This window comes from Armigeres subalbatus, chromosome 2 (assembly GCF_024139115.2).
Source record: "Armigeres subalbatus isolate Guangzhou_Male chromosome 2, GZ_Asu_2, whole genome shotgun sequence".
Classification (NCBI taxonomy): domain Eukaryota; kingdom Metazoa; phylum Arthropoda; class Insecta; order Diptera; family Culicidae; genus Armigeres; species Armigeres subalbatus.
In genome coordinates, this window is record NC_085140.1 from 424,358,894 (window position 1) to 424,378,841 (window position 19,948).

Below are 19,948 nucleotides of genomic sequence, written 5' to 3' on the forward strand. Positions count from 1 at the left end.
ATCCGAATGTTCTTTTTATATTTTCTAGATCCCCATAAAATTTGCTCAAAGATCCAATTTTTTGTATGCCGATGTAAGTTACAACAGATCTAACAAATGGTCGCAGTCATTGAAATACCAAATAGGAAAAAAAAAGTCAACGATCAAATGATATGTCGGATAGCGACTCACTAGACTATTAAAATTATTCTTTTTTTGTTATTATAACAATAACTATAACAATAACATTACTCATTTATCACATATTACTATTTTTAGCAATGTTTTTGACAGTTTTAAATCATTTAAGTAGATCAAAATCTATATAAACTTCTGAGTTTCAAACCTTTTTATTACGGGTGCATATTTGCACACTGTCCTCACGTAGGGCGACAAACATTTTTGATGTACTTTTCTTAGGCGTTAACTGCGATGTTGCTTTGCACGGGGTGGTCCTTAGCGGAGTTAATCTAGGGCACGATGTGGTACGTGACCCACGAAATTGAATATTTTCCCTGATATTTAATTAAATAAGTCGTGTCAAGTACGAGACACTAAAGACGGCCTTATAGTTGAGGTCGAAATACGTATCTGTAAAGATTATAACGTGGTGGAATCAAATGGATTAGTAGTAAACTCGTTTTATGATAAGTGAATTAATCTAGTCTTTATTATTATTTTGCAGGGTTAAGAATTTTGTGCTACATGAAGGCCCTAGGTTCCGATTTGATGATGTAACGTTGTCTTATGACAGGTGAAGATATTCCACCAAAAGAGATTTGACAATGGAAGTATTTTTCACAGCCCTTTCGAACGACGGATGAGATAAGAGTTGCCAACAACACTGGATTCGATCCAAAGCAATATCGGACCAAAACCAGTAAATTGGAAAAATCGAAACTAGGTAATTAACATCGGGGGTGACAATGGGTCAATCCGTGAGAATGGTGTAGTCTTCGAAAAAGTTATAGCATTATTATAGAGGCTTAACCATGTTTCCAATAATCCAATCTACAAAAATTCAAGCTTATAATTCAAATAATAAAATAATTTCTAGCACGATTCAGTGGTTCCATATCTTAACTCAATACTGGTGTCTCAGTCTAATATCCAACTGTAATATTCTATTCCAGTTCCAATAAAACTTGATTCCTTCAAATAAAGATTTCAAAATCATTATTTTTAACTACTAACTCCTGAATTGTTCTGTCACTACAATCTCCAAAAGCATTTTTCGAAACATCCTTCAAATCGCATCCCTTTTTTCAATCCACCAGTCCAATTCCCAAAAATAATTACCGAACTCCTTGCCGAAATCAGTTTACTTATTATAAAAATTTCAGCATTACAAATTTTATTTTCAAAACCATGCTAAGAATTCAAGCTTTAAGCCCAAGCTTCATGTTCAGTGTTGATCTGTAGCTAATCAACCAAGATGATTCTGTGAATTGGATTTCTAAATCCAAATCCAAATTTAAATAAATTTTTCAGCATCAGTTTTCTATGGCAATCTTCAAATCCATTATTTATATTTTCAATATTTAGCATTATGCGATTTTCTCGCAACGGTCTTTCGGTCTTTCGACACGGAATGCGATCTAGTTAGACCCTATTGAAAATTGGCTCGATTGGCGATTGTGTTCCGGAGTTATTGAAAAAAACATTGTTTTTTTTAGCAACGCACGGTGTGTTTGTCCGAAGAGGCTTATTTTCAAAAAATCAGTATCTCTGAAACACTCACTACACGAAAGTATAGGTTTTCCTCTTTCACGTAGGTGCATTTTTAAAATATTCTATCGGGGTTTATTTTTCCATACATATGGGGGGGGGGTTAATCGGCCATCATTTAAGATTTCTATGGAGTTTGCACCAAAAATAGTGAAAAAAATAAAAATTGTTCTAGATCCTCCGGTAAAACTTTTTAGATTACCCACTACCGCCATCGGGGGTGACAATGGGTCGTCGCTCTCACCGGCAGTCTGGAGGTCGTAGAGAAAAATCGTTCAAAAAGGTCTCTTATATTTTAGCCTTCTTGCCCTCAAATACATTAAATCTATTCTACAAGGATTCTAAGTAGATGAAACAGTGACCCATTCTCACCCCCATTTGACCCATTGTCACCCCCGATGACGGTATATGAAAGAGGAGAGCATATATGTACTTTCACGTGGTGGGTGTTTCAGATACTGATTTTTGAAAAATAATATTTCCCCATAGACACACCGTGAACGGGTCGCCCCTTGGGCTATATACTTTTAAAATTTGTTTTTATCCCACGTTTAAAGAAGAAAACAAAGAAAAATCATACTCACGGGATCCATTTAAAGTGCCCCTACTGGCTGCGGCATGTTATATGATTCAGGGTGACCACTCTAGTCGACAAAATAAATTCCCGGGTTTTTCCCGGTTTTCCCGGTAGGATTTTCAAAATTTTCCCGGAAATTTTTAAAAGTGCCTGAGAGGGTTTTGATTATGTAAAACAATGTATTTTATTTGAACAAAGAGAATAGTTTCTTGGTATATAAAATATACAACATTATGTTTATTTATCAATTCATTTATTTGATAATAAGCATTGAATTCTAACATTCTAACAGTAATAACATGTAATATATAAATCATATGTCTAATGTTTTCTCTAATTTCTCGCATTAAAACTAAGAATCGAACTCCCGTTACGCTGGGATATGGATACTCTGAAGTAGTGCGTAACGGTGTAAATCCGGTCATATCGCCTAACCCCGAATCCCAAGGTGTCAGGCGACCCGTGCCGAGGGGATGAATGGCCTGGGGGGTGAAACAATTAGCCAGGCAGTTAACGGAGCCTGTAATGCTGGGTAGACACCTTTTTTCGTGGTGCATTACGGAGAAAGATCTACCACACTGTGCTCTAGTTCTTACTATTTTTGTTAATACTTATGAGTGATGGTCGGAAGAGTATGGAACGACTATAATCTGCTTTTAGATGACCCACCTTTTGCCACTTTTGGATGGAGTCAATGGAGTAAATTATAAAAACGTAACTCAATCTTAGGCTGGTTTTAAAGCCGATGACATGAATCTCAAAGCTCCAGAGCGCTGATTAATTAGAAAAGAAGCGGATACGAATTTGGTGGATCTGCTGAACCCTCTGACTGATTAGAGCTCTGTGTAAAGGTGAGATTCAGAAATGCCAAACGCAATGAAATCAGATATCTGTTATAAGAAAATTATTTTGAGCTTTTTAGTGGATATCTGTACAAAAACGAATCCGGAACTCATAAGAAGACGCAAAAATATGTTTGAACTGCAGTACCGATGCATGGTCAAAATCAGTATTATCCCACTTATTGTTGAGCCGAAACTGATTGAGGGCGCGCCTTTGAGAGTAGGTATAAGCCGTTTCTGGAAGGGTATAAATAGCGGTACCTTAATCTAAAGAGGCCTTGCATTAAGCTTGAGAAAATATCTGAATAAAAAACGACTACTTCATTTCTTCTCAATAGAAATGGAGCAGAAAGACATGCACTAAACAAATGACACGGGTATACTACAAAAGTTCAATGAAATGGACGCAGTGGTTCATCCCGAACAAAAAAAAAAAAGAATCGAACAGTCTTTTGCTGTAAAAGGTAAGCTAAGACTTTATTTTCAGTAAACCTATCTTCTAAAAAGGGTCCTCTAGTGTGTCAAAAATGTATCAAATAGCAGTATTGAACGACAAGCGACCATAAACTGGTACCTGGAAATCTGCGTAAATTGCAGGAAGCTCCCAAGGAATTCCAAAAATTTGAATAGACTTCATAAAAGTTCCTGAACATATGAAAGCAATGGAATATGGATTCTTCGCAATTTAATCAGAATATTTATTTTAATGTAGTAAGGATTGCTAATTAAATTTAAGAAAATTATTTAAAGCTCGTAAGACTTTTTTGAACAAACACTTGAAAATAAGCTTTAGCGATAAAACTTTATTAAATATCGGTTGAAGACCTAGCATTACTATAAGTCATTATCAAAATCCAAATAGGCCAAATGTTGGTGAAAACTTATGTGAAAGTAGGTATTGTACATGAATTTCCCTATTGGACCCGACCGTTCGAAATATTCGCTCTTTGAACAGTCGTTCAAATCGCCGTTTTCACCTTCATACCCGTTTTCATAGCAAAATCTGTCAAAAATTACAAGTTTGCCCACGTGATTTTTACTGTTTCCCTCGGACTTTATTTTCGATGTTTTGACAGACAAGGAACAAAAAAACAAGGCAATCTACCAAACATTTATTGAGTTTAGCAAACCTTGTTGCAAAAGGGAACAGGCAAGTTAACCGACCTTCGAAGCCATTGGTCAAGTAAATCACAATAATTAAAGGAATTCTGATGAAATTATACTATTACAAATTTAATCAAATCAATATTTACTTAAGCATTGTTTCGGGACTGATTTGCGATTCGACTCTGTAGAATGCAAACCTTTCCCTTAAAACTGATTCCCTTTTCTGATATACACACTTACAAACATGTTTTTTGCCGAGATTTCTGTCAAAATTGCTAATAATCAGCTAATAATTTGCCGAAAATCAGCTAACAAACGCTATTTTTGCCGGAATATAAGTTATTTATTTTGCTGGCGCACGGCTGTGCGGATTTTTGCCGAGCTGCAGAAATAAAAACTGAGTGTGTAGAGCTTAATCTGTTGGATACATATCGTTATTTTCTCAGAAAATGCTCGCTTCAGAATGAAAATCCTCCAATGTATTTTCAATGCGCACGCTCCTGTGGCAGATTGATTTTTGTTTGCCTTCCAATGTTTGTTTACAACCAACAATGTTGGTTTGAAGATGCTGTTTATCGAGTAATTCTCATAATTCATTTCAAATAAACAGCTTCGAATTCAAGTGTTTTAAAGTTATAATCAGATCTGCTATATTATAAAATTAACATATACTTTTGGATTAAAAAAATTATATAGATTTGAAAAAAAATCCCGGTGACTTCATCAAATTCCCGGGGTTTTCCCGGCTTTTTCCCGGTGATTTCAAATTCCCAGGTTTTTCCCGGTTTTCCCGGATTCCCGGGTGAGTGGCCACCCTGATGATTTTTGTTAAGCAAAACTCGAGTCCTAACATCATTAAAAAAGTGACATTCGGTGCCACACCTATCACCAATAGGGAGTTTGTTAAACATAGCAATCCCAAACTATCCAAGTTTCTAGAATAGGTACATTGGGGGCTTTCAAGTCACATTGATTTTGTATACCTAATAAATAATATTATTCACATTTGAAGCGATGAAATCTTTTTACAGGATCCGGCAATTGAAGTGAGTGAGTAAAAATAATATAATACAAAATACGTATTGGGAACTATCTCTACAAAACGTCGTCGAACCTTGGGCATGTCGTTACTTTGAAACCAGGAGTTGGGTCTTACGACAGGGTTAGGCACAAAAAGTAAAGAAAACCAAACTAAGGGGTTTTCAGGGTTCATGTAGAGCTAAGAGCGGCCACCGAGTTCTCCGGACCTGAACCCTATGAATTCCACTGTCTGGAGTATGTTTGTAGGCCACGTCTGCTCTAAAATATAATGTTATTTGTGCAAGTCCTAAAGCGACATCTGGTAAAATAACACAAAAGCACCTGCAGGCATCGAACGATACCTTCCTCGATCGTCTGCGACAAGCTTAAGGTGACTCGGGGAGGTACTAAACACCGTGTTATTTCTCCTATTTTTCGTCTCTTTCTAGCATTATCACCTCGCAACTTTGGAGCGGCGTATTTCGGTTTTCGGTTGTTTTATGTAACTGTAAATGTATCAGCATGTAGATTGCGAGTAAGCACGCGCCGGTGATACTTTTTCAAAATCATATTTTTGCTGACCTGCTGCCCTTGGATTCATCAATAAGTTCAAGAACTAGAAAGGATTGCTGCTAACGCTCTGTATTGATTTTGTTTTCAAAAATTCTCGAACATTTTACTACTCTTTTTTTTAACGAATGAATCAATTTGAAATTCAAGCAAAGTTGATACTTTATGTTGCGTTTCTATTCACCAGGCTCCTGTGCTATAAGGCATGACGGAACCGAATTTCTTTTTTTCCCGATATTCATTTTGGTAACCGCCTATTGTTCGTCGTTTTGATGAAAACCGCCACTGTAGTTGAGCTCAAAGCTGATAATTTATCTTTTACAGTAGACATTCGCAAAACCCGATATTCGCTTGTTGGTTTGAGGCCGTGCTCCAATTAACGAACGATCATTGCACTTCGTTCTCAGCGTTATTATGATCTGTTTTTGCAAGTTGATACAAAGTAGAATGATTGCTGTTCCGGGGAATCGGCCTAAGAATATGTAATTCCTAACAATATCAATTTTAAACATTATTGATTTATTGGCATTTATCGGTGAGTACAACATCTAAAGCTCAAAGTAAGAGGAAGCGCAACAATGAAGAACAGTATGGATTAGGTGTCACAAGCGAGCGACGAGTATGAAGCGAACATAAATTGAAATTTTAGTAGAGGGCCAGTTGTGAGAACAGCATTGTTGAAATCGCTGTTATTTTGCCTAACGTCCACCCAGGAATGGCTTGGGTAGTAGCATGGTGACTACTCTTACCAAGACAGGCAAAATAACAGCGATTTCAACCTACTATTATGCTGTTCGCCGCATGAGAACAGTTCTATCGATCGGTGGCTTGTTTGGAGATTCATACGCGATTCAAGTCGCGCTACTTTGCTTCACGCCTCATCCCGCAGCTCTTACTTTGCCCAAGATGATCTTATTCGAACCGCATTTCAATTTGTGCCATTCCTTTTTGCCAATTTGTATTCTAATTGGGAAAGTTTTTTGATCACGGTACATGACTCAATCATTATTGATTTATTGACATTTATCGATGAGTACAACAGCTAAAGCTCAAAGTAAGAGGGAGCGCAACAATGAAGAACAGTATGGATAAGTGTCACAAGCGAGCGACGAGTATGAAGCGAACATAAATTGAAATTTTAGTAGAGGGCCAGTTGTGAGAACAGCATTGTTGATTGTTGACTTTCCCAATTAATATCAATTTTATCAAGAAAGTATCGGGAGAAAATGAAGAAGAATGTTTTGAAGCAACATTAACACTATTTCTCGTGGACGTTCTGAAGAGTTTTCCTAGAAAACTACTTTTGAAAGGATGCTTTCGACTGTTGTGCTCAATTTTGTTTGACTATTATCGGCTCTTTCAGTCTTATAAAGCAGCTAAAACGTTATTGCATCTATTTTCCGACGTTTCGGTGTATATTTCACCTTCTAAATCCCTGAAGAAGGTGAAATATACACCGAAACGTCGGAAAATAGATGCAATAACGTTTTAGCTGCTTTATAAGACTGAAAGAGCCGATACTAGAAAACTACGAAATTTTTCTCATATATATTCTGGAGACCTTACGAGAGATTTCCGTAGAACTTCCCAACGAAATTAAGAGCAGTGGACGAGGCTTTCATGTCTTTCAAACGGGAGACTGAAAGAATATGGCTGACCGTATACTGAGCAAAGCAGAACAAATTATTTCGAATGACCGCGCGATCGTTCTACGCACTTTCCGAAAAACAAACACGCACTAATTTATTTACTGGCCGCAAAAAGCAGAACAGAATAAATTCAGATGATCGCGCGATCGTTCTGCGTACTTCTCAAAAACACGAATAAGCACTCTTTATTTACTCACCGACCGCACAAGCACAACCCCGATCTCACGACTATTCTTCGTCCTAATACGAACACGTTCAATCTTGCACTAATTTATTTGCTCACCGTTCGCACAAAGCACAAACCCGGATTTCGCGACTATTTTGTGTCTTAATACGGACGCGTCCAACCATGTATTTAATATATTTACTCAAACTTAATTTACAGCACAAATCCGGTTCTCGCGACTTTTCTGTGTTCTAATACGAACGCATTCTATCTTGCACTCACTGAAAGAATGGGCTGAACATAAACTCTGTCGAAACTTAGTACTTGGTGGCTGGAAGAAAACGGGGAAGTGCAAACGGTAGTAGTCCCGAGATAGAAATGGATGGGATGTGATTTGAGGTTGTGGAACACTCGTTACATGTGATAATAATGTTAGCCACGAGGTGAAAAGACATGTTGCGGCTGCAAGCAGGACTTTCTACGGTTTTTGTAGTCAGCTTAAGTCTCGCAGCTTACAGACACGGACAAAACTAGCTCTATTCAAATCGTTGATTCGTCCAGTCGACCATGAAGCATGGACTTTAAAAGCTGCAGACTAGCGAATTCTCGGAATGGAGTGCGCTTAATACTTGGCGGCGTGGTGGAAAATGATGAAAAATGCAGTGGAATTAATCACGAATTGTACCAAATGTACAAAAATGTAGACATCGGCATGCTATAAAATAGACAAATTACAGTGGGCAGGACATGTAGTACGTATGCCGGAAGAGAGAGAGAGTATGAGCATAAGCATTATGACCGTACAACTCGTAGTTGCTACTCCGTCATTGACTGGAACTTGTAAAATAGCACAGAGAACCATACGAATGGGGCATGCGATTTGCTATCCATTCTAAATGTACAAGTTTCAGAAGTTCACATATTTCGAGTCAATAACGGCACCGGCCACGTCTTTACCGTCATATAGGAAGATTTTTAGTTCGACTCTCGATAACCCGATAGTACCTCTGCATCTCCACAATTGTCTTGGGATGTGATATTGTTTTAGTTGTATAGGATATTTTATCTGGATTCACTTCGCGATCTATGTGAGGGAATTTTATGAAATGCACATTAATTGATTTACTCTCTGCACAGTACAGAGCAAAACAAAATATTTTGCTTGCCGATCGAAATACGATCAATCGCTTAATCAGCACAGAACCTTATTATCAGATCCCGTAAAAATTCTGTGTTCGATTTACTTTTCGACCGCTCAAAATAAAACTAAACACCCGACCTGCTTCGGTCTTCTTGGCTTTATAGAATTACACGTAAGTCCAAATCATGTTGAAAATTCTGGACTAACTGCACTGCAACGTCTGTTAAATATGTTTTCAATTTACGTTAATGCTAAGATAAATAAATGTTACTTTGATAGTATGCAGTTATTATCATTTGGACAACATCTTATCATTATTATCATTTGGACAACATCTATAATTCTTGATAATAATAAAAGGTAATAATTTCAAAGTTCAGGTCTATATGCTAAAAGAAGCGGATGAATCCTGTCATCAGAAATAGAGTAGAATCACAGAATTTTTTTCTTCATTATTAAGGTTTTCAGCCCTGGAATAGAAAAAAATGAATGGAGTCTTGAGTACTGGAATCGTATACATTTGTGGAATACGTTGCCGTACATAGAGCGTGTCTTTTTAATGGTCCGTATTCGTTTGTTTCTGTCGTTGTCGATCTAGTGTAATATTTTGTAAGGTGTGCGTTGTCGTTGTCAGTTCGCATTTGATGATCGTCGTCGTTTCGGGAAGGTTTGATCTAGGGATTTTATAATTGATCAACTACTTTAGCGTCTTTAAGGATCATTAGGGTTTCTTGAACTCGGTCATTGCTCAGAGAATCTCGGATGCCGCTAACCTGGTATTGAGCTCTCAGTGGTCTCAGCTGCGGGCATTAGCAGATGATGTGCTCAACGCTATTTTTAACGTTGCAGGTTTAGCACATTTTCCGGAATGGGCCAGAAAAATTATGGGAGATCCAAGAGTAGCCAGTGATAGTGCCTTTTTGATAGTGCCTTTTGTTCTCTCCAGTCGGGTCTATCTTCCCAGATTTCAGTCGTTCCTTTGACTTTGCTCAGGAAGAAAGATTATTTTTTCTCCACTCTTCTGCCCAGGCGTTTTAGATTTTGCTTTCCATCCAGTGTTTCGCAACTATGGAATCACAGAAATTTATCACGGCAAGGTATATAAAAATAATTTTAAAAATTACGAACTAAGATTTTTATTGGAAAGGATTTGTTTTACGGGATTAGTAGTTCAATAAACATCAAAAGTAGTACCTTCTCCGGGATTAATTCAAGATAAAACTTTATTATCATTGACAATCAAATATGTAAATATATGTAATGTAGATGTGTAATCAATAGTCTAACTTTGCGCTTTAAATCATTTTCAAAAAAATATCATTTTTTTACTTTAAAAATAATTTAGAGAACCACATCCCATATCTTGCTGTGGATAGTTTTTATGATTATTTTTTTTTTTCACAGCGTTTCTTCTTCTCCTAGCGTATTACGCCAGTTTCTTGTGCTTTTTATTTCCCCCGGGGTGTTCTTATTTTAGCCCAAGGAGAGTTAAAACAAATAGCTTCATCATAATAGATAAGAAGAACCACCCCAGCAAACGTCATGCTCTATTGAAAAGGTGGCGACCATTTCGTGTCAAGTACAATAAGAATCCACTCAAACTCTTTGCTGGCGACTATGTGGGCTGGCTGGGGGCACGTGCGCGCGAACTTGAGCATGCCATTCCAAGATATAAAGTGGCAGAATGATCTTTTGCAACGTGTCTTTTAGCATTTTCTTTTCTCACACCATTCCCAACCATAGGGACACAACTGGCCCTAATATTAGAACCAAATCGGAACTATTTCGATGTAAATTGATGTAAATTTGTAAATTGTTTTTGTGGCTACTTTAGTAGAACAAGGGTTGTGTCGGTTCTAATTGCTATCTATTGTACATGTACATATTTGAACTTCCTGTCGATGAAGAGGCCCGATTGTCGCTCCATCCCCAAAATAAAAGCGATAAACTAACTACCCAATGCCCTTCATGAAGTTTGTTGTTGATTTTCCACTGTTCAAAGTTTAACGATTGTAGACTTTATGGATTGTGGATTGTTTTCCACTGGAATTAAGTTTCATTACATCATTCATTCTTGCTCGTTCTACCAACTTGTTCAAGCTATGATTAAAAGTGTAGTGCCGGGTAGCAGTATAATGAGTTTAACCCGGAAGTTGTCAAGCAAAGTTTTGAGTGCAGCACTCGCAACGGGGTAAAAATTTAATCTGGAACATAGAAGAGATTCTTTGCATAGTAAACACAATCATTTTGCTTCATGAGAGCACAAGGAGTTCCAGGGTGATTTATTCAACGAGCGTTCTACAATCCTTTCCCATGTAAATTAGCACGCTTGGTGTCACGTTCAATTCGTCCAAGAGAAACTTTTCGGCTGGGCCAGCATCACCGTGCGGGGAGTGGCCCTGGCAACCAGGGCTTCCGGTTTCACACCGAACGGATTGGTATCGGGCGTACACAGGTACTGATACTTTGGCATGGCGAGTTTCTTGACTCGGTAGCTGGAACGGGGCGTTAGGATACTCTTGTTGAGACACATTACCCGTTGCATCGGAAAACAGCGAATCACTTCCTGATAGTCCAACTTGGGTTGGCTCAGCGCGTTGATTCGATGAGTGGGGACATAGTTTTTGGCCTGGTTTGGCACCTTTCGGATGGGATCGGCGATGTGGCAATGACATTTGTTGGGAGCCAATGGGCAGTCGTGCTTGGCGACGGTTATTGTTTTCGGTTTGGACAATTTCTCCACTCGATGCTTCAAAATGCTTAGAGGCACTTTTTGTTGTTTCTAGAAATGAATTAAATTGCTTATGTTCATACTACATTCTACATGAATAACTAGTCGAAGTTTACCGGAGTGTTATATAGTTTTTCCTCGGCATAATTCTTTTTTGGTGTAGAAAGTTGGGAGAAATACCGACCGTGTACTTTCCATTCATCTTTGGACCATGGCTTTTTTTGGCATTGCTTATTTTGAGTAGGGGAAGGAGTTTTCTTAGTAGACTTGTTGCCTCCGAAACAGCCCATGCCTGATTATATTTAATTTTTGACAAAAGATGATTTTTTTTGTGAATGAAATCGAAAAAGTACAATTTCAAACATTTAATTTGACCTAATTCCAGACCAAATTTGTGCGGGCTACTGAGATATTATGTAGAGCACAGCATACAGAAAACCACAGCATAAAACATGCATTCCCAGTATGTATGTAAACATTCAGTTTGAATGTAAACATGTGACGTATACCGTGAACGTGATTGTAGAGTATCGTTTTGAATTATAAAAATATACTTAACTACATTGAGACTTTCTGAGAGTATTTTCTTCACAGACTCTCTCTTTCTTTCGTTTTACTGCTATTTGAGCCAGGTTTCACAGGATTTTTCAGCACGGTGAAAAAAAACAAACCAAACAAACAATGCCAATTGTTTGTTGGCATTATCGCCTAAAGAAATTAAAAAAAAAACTCTTCTCTTGCCCAAGTTATTGTATCGTAACTTTAATAGATCATAAATCGTATCGGATATCCCTCAACTATTCATGAGGACATCCACCAACAAATGTAAGCATGAATTGAAAATAAATCATCTTCCTTTTTTTCTTCGAACAAAACATTACAAATCAGTCGAAACTACGCATGGTGCGGTTTTGCAGAACCTTGACCATTTGTAATTCAATATGGATATTTCATCAAGCAGCGATTCTCAATTAACATTGTTTTAAAGTCAATTGTACCTTATAGGACGACATTCTTTGAAATATTTTTTTTGGATGTAAATTAGATGAAAACTAAAAAACCTTGGAATCTCGAAAATGTTTTGAAGAAATTGAAACATCTCATATTTATTTCATAAGAATTGGCTGCTCTTGAAGTGTATATGCCCATTGAACATGACTTAAACATGACGAACATGACGAAGATATTGCAAAAAATCTGACTTAGATACTTTGGTCTATCCTCGAGAACGTTTTGGAGAACTTTGAATAACTCATATGCATGGGAACTGGTTTTGTGAGTCGCTTATGTTGATCGAATAGGATATTTAACGATGAGGAGGGCTTTAAAAAAATACTAGTTTAGATGGTAGACAATTTGGTATAAGATCAGAAACGGACTGGAAAGAACTTGAATAACTCGTATTTAAGGAAATTAGGTTTACATTATTCACATATGTTTATTGAGCCAAACTAGGCATATACCTATTATATGAGGACAACGCAAAAGTCTCGGTTGACCTGGAAGATACTTTGGGCTGAGCTCGAGAACGTTTTGGAGGGTGTGAGATCTACCACGGTCACATTGTCAGCTACAGGCAAATCCTGACCCAACGAATACCTTTCCCGATATCCAACTCCGTGGTACTTACGAGGTCGCTGAGTCGGGGGCCTCTCGTTAGGTAAGTACTACATCAACACTCCCTTCCTATCCCAAGTTACGGTGAAGATGGGCGTGACCAGGAGTAGTAATCCTCATGCTTTTGTGATTTTTTATCCTAGATTGAAATCAAGGATCACACCCACCTTGATTGTTGATAGCAATCTGAACAAGGATTTCAAAAGAAAAACATGAGTATCACTAGTGTCCAATCTACGAAGTACACCCTAACTAATAGTAACTATGCTATGCTAACTCGAGAACGTTTTGGAGAACTTTAAACATGTTTTCCATGGATGAAGCGTACAGGTAATGAACTTGATTGAGTATTGAGAATTATCAAACAATGTCTTCTTCTTATTGGCATTACACCCCATTCTCCTGCAGCTCCCCGCACTGTTCATTCAGCACTCTCACATTTATTAACTACGAGGTTTTCAGGCCAAATTTACAATTTTTGCATTCGCCTCATAGTTCAACACGATGATACAAATACAAATTTGCAACCCGAATAAATCTAGTTGTGAAAAAATCGTTCGCTGAAGAATAGGGCAGTGGATGGCCTCCATAAACGGACAAATCCGAAAGACGCGACAGGTAATTTACTCAATGACCCAAATTGGTCCACCTTTACTTATTTTGTTTAGCATATTTAGATGACCTTTTAGGTCACCTCCGAGGAGGTTTGAATCTCTTCTGGTATTCAAAGTACTTCTCTCTGCTTCTAATTGAATAAATGGATCCAATGGTAGCACGTGGAGCAAGGCGTCTAGCCGGGTAAAAATTGCATCAATTATGTTGCCATGTCTGGAACAGAATGCATGATTTCCGGCTCACTGAATGCAAGGCGTCTCAGCAAAGGCCCGACAAAGAGGGGATCCGGCCGTGTGCGACAACTGGCGACAGCTTAACCGATGTAGGCGCACGGGTCAAGAAGGCTAGGGCTGCTTTTGTCATTCTTAGAAAGGGGATCCTGGCTGGGCCCAGGTCGAATCTGAACCGAGCTGCTGTCCAGAATTGATGGATATCTTTTACGTTAGCCCTATGTTGTCCTTAGCCACATATAACGGTATATGTATGTATTTTTGGTGGTAGCAGAGTTTAGAGCAAGTGTGTCGTAGAGGCGAGTTAGCCATCCGTCATTTATTCAGTAAATATCTATTAAACGACCCAGCGCAGGTACACGTATAGATGCGATCGTTTCACTAGACATAGTGTACGGAATTTTACAGTGAACTCTCGATGAAATTCAATTTCCCTTGAATCTAACATACTGCGTTCCCTCCGTAAGTGAAAACCTCTTTTACTCAATAGTCTATAAGTCGAAATAATTTTACTATGAATTTTCATCTCCCTAACTCGATATTGTCAAAAAACAGCTAACATGCACGATATACACACTATCGGGCCATTTCACAGTGGCAAATATCGTGTTTTTAGCGCGTTTATTCAATAGTACCTTTGTCCTTTATTATGTGATTTAGCATAATGACATCTTCGAGACACCGACGCACTTCTTTGGGATTCATCCTTATGATCAATCCCCTTAAAAGTGAGATGAAAAATTTATTTTTCCACTTTACAACATGGAAGGTACATGCTTCGCGAAAGTTGTAGCAAAAGTTCTCCTGAATTTTTTTTGTCGAAACCCCCAAGTTCGTAATTTCATTACTTTTGAAGATTTCTTGATTTTTATGCCAACAAGTTTTGAACATGTTCGATGTATAAAATAAACATACAAGCATATGGAGACGCATGGTGCATAGTTCTACCTTGCATAGTAGGAATTGGTTTTTGATGAATCATTGCTTACATTCGCTTACAACTCTACCACAGAGAACAGACATACAAGTCCGTTCTCAATCGTGTGTAAAGAATTTAAGAACAGTTTTGGAACGCAACACAAGTGGCAATCTCGTGGCGGCGCTGGCATCGCAAAATTTCTCTCGTCAAGAACGTGTCAAAAATTTAGGCGCCAACACCCACCATAAACATAAACAACAGATCCTCCTCTCCACTCTGGTTTCAATTCCATATGCAAAGTTTCTTTCTTTTTCACACTAACGTAAGCGATTATGCTGCCATCATAGATTGTTTTGTGATGCGATGTTTCGTTGATGAACAGCAGCTACAACCTTTGACTGTATTTTCATTATTGTTCTTTGACTGTATTTTCATATTGGATCTTAACCGTCCCTTCAAGAGATATTACTGATTTTTCTACCATTCATCTATGTCCCGCCTAGTCGTCCCATTCGGGTTATGTAGAGGAAGCTAACTAGCATTTCCGGTAATGAATTGTTTCGGAACACTACCTCTCTTTGATAGTAGTTAACAGATTTAACTTATCGTAATCTGAACATGCTATTATAAGCATATATTTATCCAACAATATAAAATTGAGAAGTGGCATGAGTAGCAAAAACTCTACTTGGTAATTGAATAAGGTTGCTAGAGATAACGAAATGCATTTCGTAGAATTTGGTTCCATAGTGCATGAAAAATAAACATCAGCAATTACCTCGTGTTGGAAGAGGCGGCAAGCTTGGTATCATTTTGGCGCCCAATATTTGTTTGATGAAATGTGATAGCTGGTACGCATGACTCCATGAATGACACCTAGCGCCACCAAACGACGTATTGCCACAGTCAGTATTCTAAGGTACTTTAATTTACATAGCTTTTTGAGTAAAATTTGTTCTAGCCTTTATGTTTGTTATCTGTGACTCTACAGTTCGGGTATTTTTTTAAATCATTACTTGTACTTTGTTATGCATATGAGATTGACTGCCACAATTTGCCCGTTGTCAAGTAGCAATTAAAACAAATATGACTAAAAAATCCAATAAAAATGTTATAACTTTTTTATTTTTCAAGTTTTTAAATTACAGTAGCCACAAAACGGCGTATTTATATTATCTAAAACTTTCCAGAGAACATGCAAAAATTGTAGAAATTAAAATGAAAAAGGTATATGAAAACAACTTTTTTAAGAGGTAGACAACGTAAGAGGTAAAACGTAAAAAATCTTCAAAAGTAACGAAATTACGAACTTGGTGTCTTCGACAAAGTTTTTCAGGAAAACTTTTGCTACAACTTTTATGAAGAATCAAACCTTATATGTTGCGAAGAGGAAAAATTTAATTTTTATCTCACTTTTAGGGTGATTGTTCAGGAAACTGAACACCTTCAAAGAAGCGCAATGACTTACTGATAAAATGTCTCGAAGACACCATTTAGCTAAATTGAATAATAAAGGTACTATTAATTAAAGGCGCTCAAAACACGATTTTAGCCACTGTGCATTTGGCTGAACGCTATTTGACCGAATGTCGTTTAGCCAAATGGATCATTTGGTCGAATAGTTAAAAAAAAGAGAATAACATGAAATGTACAGCGAGAAATGGAAAGAGATATTTTTCACATCTCATAAGAAATAGGCCATGAGAAGTAGGAAGCAAGGATGTTATCGATCATTTAGTAATTTGCGTTCGATCATTTAGTAGTTAGCTTAGCTTAGCTTGATTGACTGTACCCATCGTAGTTGCCAGTCGTGATTGGTCGAGAAACAATAAATAATGCACAGCTCACCAATTGAATTGTTTTCTCGGGGCTAGAAAGCTATTCTCACTGTACATACATGTTTCGGGGTTTCTTCAATTCAAGACCAATAACGATGCCTCACAGTCAATTAGGATAAGGAAAGGAAAAATTGGTCCAACACTAATTGCTACAAGAGACCGACGAATCTTCTGCATTTCCATGAGCGCACTGGAATGAAATAGTATGTTAGTTGGGATGAAATATATTGGAAATCGCCTTGGTAAGCGACTAATTATTTCTTTTGAACGATGTCATATTCATGATGATACAAAAACGGAAAAGCAACGCGGTCTTACGTATTTTCCCGAAGACTGATTCGATATCTCAACTACATCGCGACGACTAAAACACGCACTGCACAACGCTTGCTAGATATCTACTTCGAAAAAACACGCACTGAACTGATTAACTTTATTACCGGCCGCGCAATACAGACCACAATATTTCGGTAGACCGAGCGATCGTTTTGCTGTCCGAAACAAGAAAAAACACGCACTATTTGCGTTCGATCATTTAGTATTTTGTCAATAACTCATTCCAGAAACAGAATTTCAAAATGTGTTGTATGGTGGACTTCTAGTGCGAAGGATTTTCTACAACTCTGCCTAATTGTTCGTTGTTAGAGTTCAACTAATAATGGAGTTATAGCGCTAGTTGCAGTAACTTAAACTGAATGATTGGAATTTTGTTATCATTTGGTCTAAGTTACTAAAACAATAGCTATAACTCCGTTACTAGTGGAATTCAAACAACGGACCATTAGGCAAAGCTGTAGAAAAGCTTCGCACTAGAAGTCCAAAGTGAGAAGTGAGAAGTGCGAAGTAAGAAGGTTGTAATGAGAAGTGAGGATCAAGGATTGAGAAGTGAAAGCTGAGATATGAAATATGATAAGTCACAAGTGAGATGTGAAAATTGAAAATTGTAAAATAATTCCTTCCAACTTATTTCTTCCTTTTTTTCTTTCTTCTTTCTTTACCTTTCTTTTTCTTTTTCCAGGGCTGTTACAATAGTCGCGGATTTCGCGATTTTCGTCTTTTTCGCGGATTTCGCGAATTTGTCGCGGATTTGCCTTTCCATTCACGAAAATCATGGTTCCTTAAAATTTTGTCGCAAAAATCGCGGATTTCTTATGATGTTCGCAGTTTTTAAATTTATTATGGAATAAAAAAAAATCTAAATTATTTTTTTTTATTCGTGTATCATGATGCAAAAAAGAGGGCGATATGTTCATCGAGTGTGTAGAAGCTTATTGTCATCTCATTTATTTATAAAAGCGTGTAGAAATATTATCCACATGAAAACAAACCATTACATCGTGTGCTAGAAAGAGACAAATCTAGGCTCCTTCATGGTACTGATTGTTTTTTCTATGATTCCTGTTGACAAAGACAGCTTGTTGACTTTTGATGCAAAAAAACGGGTTTCATATTTCTTCGGTCTTTTAGCATCTCATTGAACTGCGTGCGTTGTTTATTGTAACTTTCTTGTGTAAAATGTGATTGTATATTAAATTAAGTCAAGTGCTCTTCACTAAACAATGTTTTTGTCTTCATCAAATATGGGTAACTATAGAAACTAAATTATTAAAAGATAATTTGAAAAACTTGAGCTACGGAAAACATTGATAACATAACCACATTTTTCGGATCTTCTTACATTCGAAGTACATCTGAAACTAAATATGATGAATGTGTAGTCTAATATGTAATCTAAAATAGTTTGTTGAGACATCTCAGGTTGAGACAAGAGGAAACAAGGTGTAACATTCAAAATTCCAAAAGTACAGGTTGAATTCGTAGACCACTTGTATTATTTGAACATCTTCTGTATTTCTTATAATGAATACAATATATAAATAAAATAATTAGTATGCTTAATAATATTTCGAGCTCTTGCAGGAATAAACCTCTTCAAAATCTTACTGGGCTTACTTTTTCAACGATTTCATCTCTACAAAATTAAAGACGTTTTCATTTGATCTTCATCACCACTATTCTAAAGTAGAACCAGGACACTGTGCTAGTTATATTTACAAGGAAGCGTAAATTAACGAACATTACTCATAATTACTACATGCTTTCTTATTCTAAAAAAAATTCCTTTACCAAACTATTGGCAAAACTTGCATGTATATTACCTGCAGTACAACAGTTCTTTTTTTAATATAATTCCAGGAAAAACACAGTTTGGGGCCATCCACAAAGGCCGTCACGCTCTTAGGGGGAAGGGGGGGGGGGTTCCGAGCAGCGTGACGATTCATATAAAAAATTTAGAGGTTTCATACAAAAAGCGTGACGAAGAGGGGAGGGGGGTTGAAAATCGTCAATTTTTGCGTGACGTACTTTGTGGATCTTCCCTTTGATAAAAACTGGCTTCAGCAAACTGATGCCAATGGTACATTGTTTGGATCCTACATCATAGTTGACGACAAAATCAAGCCCAAGAAGTTCGTGAATTTTGTGGATTCGCGCTGGGTGCAGCTAGGTAGTGCCGCATATGTTCTACAAGAAAACTATAGTCAGTTAATGTTACTACAAAGTTTGGAAGAAATTCGGTTAATATTCCACGAAAAAGTAATTGTGCAACTAGTTTTTGTAATTAATTGATTCAATTTCTTGACACGAATAGTATAATTTTGTTTGATGTGTATGATAAAATGAGAATGTTTATGACGACATGGTTGTCGAAAATCTATCGCGATGAACAAATCGAGCAAGTTTTTATTCAGCGTGGCTTTGACAAAAACAGCTTATGTGGAATTTAAAGATATCATTATTGCTAAGGTTATTCACGATGAAAACTTTAGCAACAAACTTGTAATCAGTTTAAAGTCAGGAATAAAAAAGAATATTTCAAAACTGGTTAGCTATCTACTTGACAACAATGTACCACATGACATTTTCAAGCTATTGTCTTTCCTCAAACTGATCCGGCTTTTCTCTAACGACAGTGAGAGGGATATCATGAAACTTGCTGAATCTGTAGATTTTAGACTTGATACATCAACAATATTTGAAGAAGTGGTCAATTTGAAATCACTTAATCTATGGGAAGTTGAAGATGATCTCAGTCTCAACTTATTTCCCGAATTGAACAAGCTTTTTAGAATCGTCATAACAAATTCACATTCAAATGCGGAGGCTGAGTGCCGGTTCTCAACTTCAAAACACACCATGTCTTAAAATCGAGCAAGCATG

The 19,948-nt window shown here is 37.2% G+C and overlaps 2 protein-coding genes across 6 annotated transcripts in view; both read right to left on the reverse strand.

Moving 5' to 3' along the window:
• The window catches only part of LOC134213488 (tRNA-dihydrouridine(16/17) synthase [NAD(P)(+)]-like), a 359,207-nt gene that overhangs the window by 29,317 nt on the left and 309,942 nt on the right, over positions 1 to 19,948 (reverse strand). The window lies entirely within an intron of this gene.
• Positions 10,694 to 11,911, reverse strand: LOC134217865 (uncharacterized). The gene is made up of 2 exons (XM_062696695.1): positions 11,627 to 11,911; positions 10,694 to 11,561 (listed from the first exon to the last, which is right to left on the reverse strand). The coding sequence occupies exons 1-2, from the start codon at positions 11,798 to 11,800 to the stop codon at positions 11,121 to 11,123; spliced, it is 615 nt and encodes a 204-aa protein (XP_062552679.1). The 5' UTR covers positions 11,801 to 11,911; the 3' UTR covers positions 10,694 to 11,120.

Coding starts and splice junctions, on each gene's coding strand:
- LOC134217865 (XM_062696695.1), bottom strand. CDS start 11,800: ATGGGCTGTTTCGGAGGCAACAAGTCTACTAAGAAAACTCCTTCCCCT. Junction 11,562..11,626: donor AAAAACTATATAACACTCCG/GTAAACTTCGAC, acceptor ATTCATTTCTAG/AAACAACAAAAAGTGCCTCT.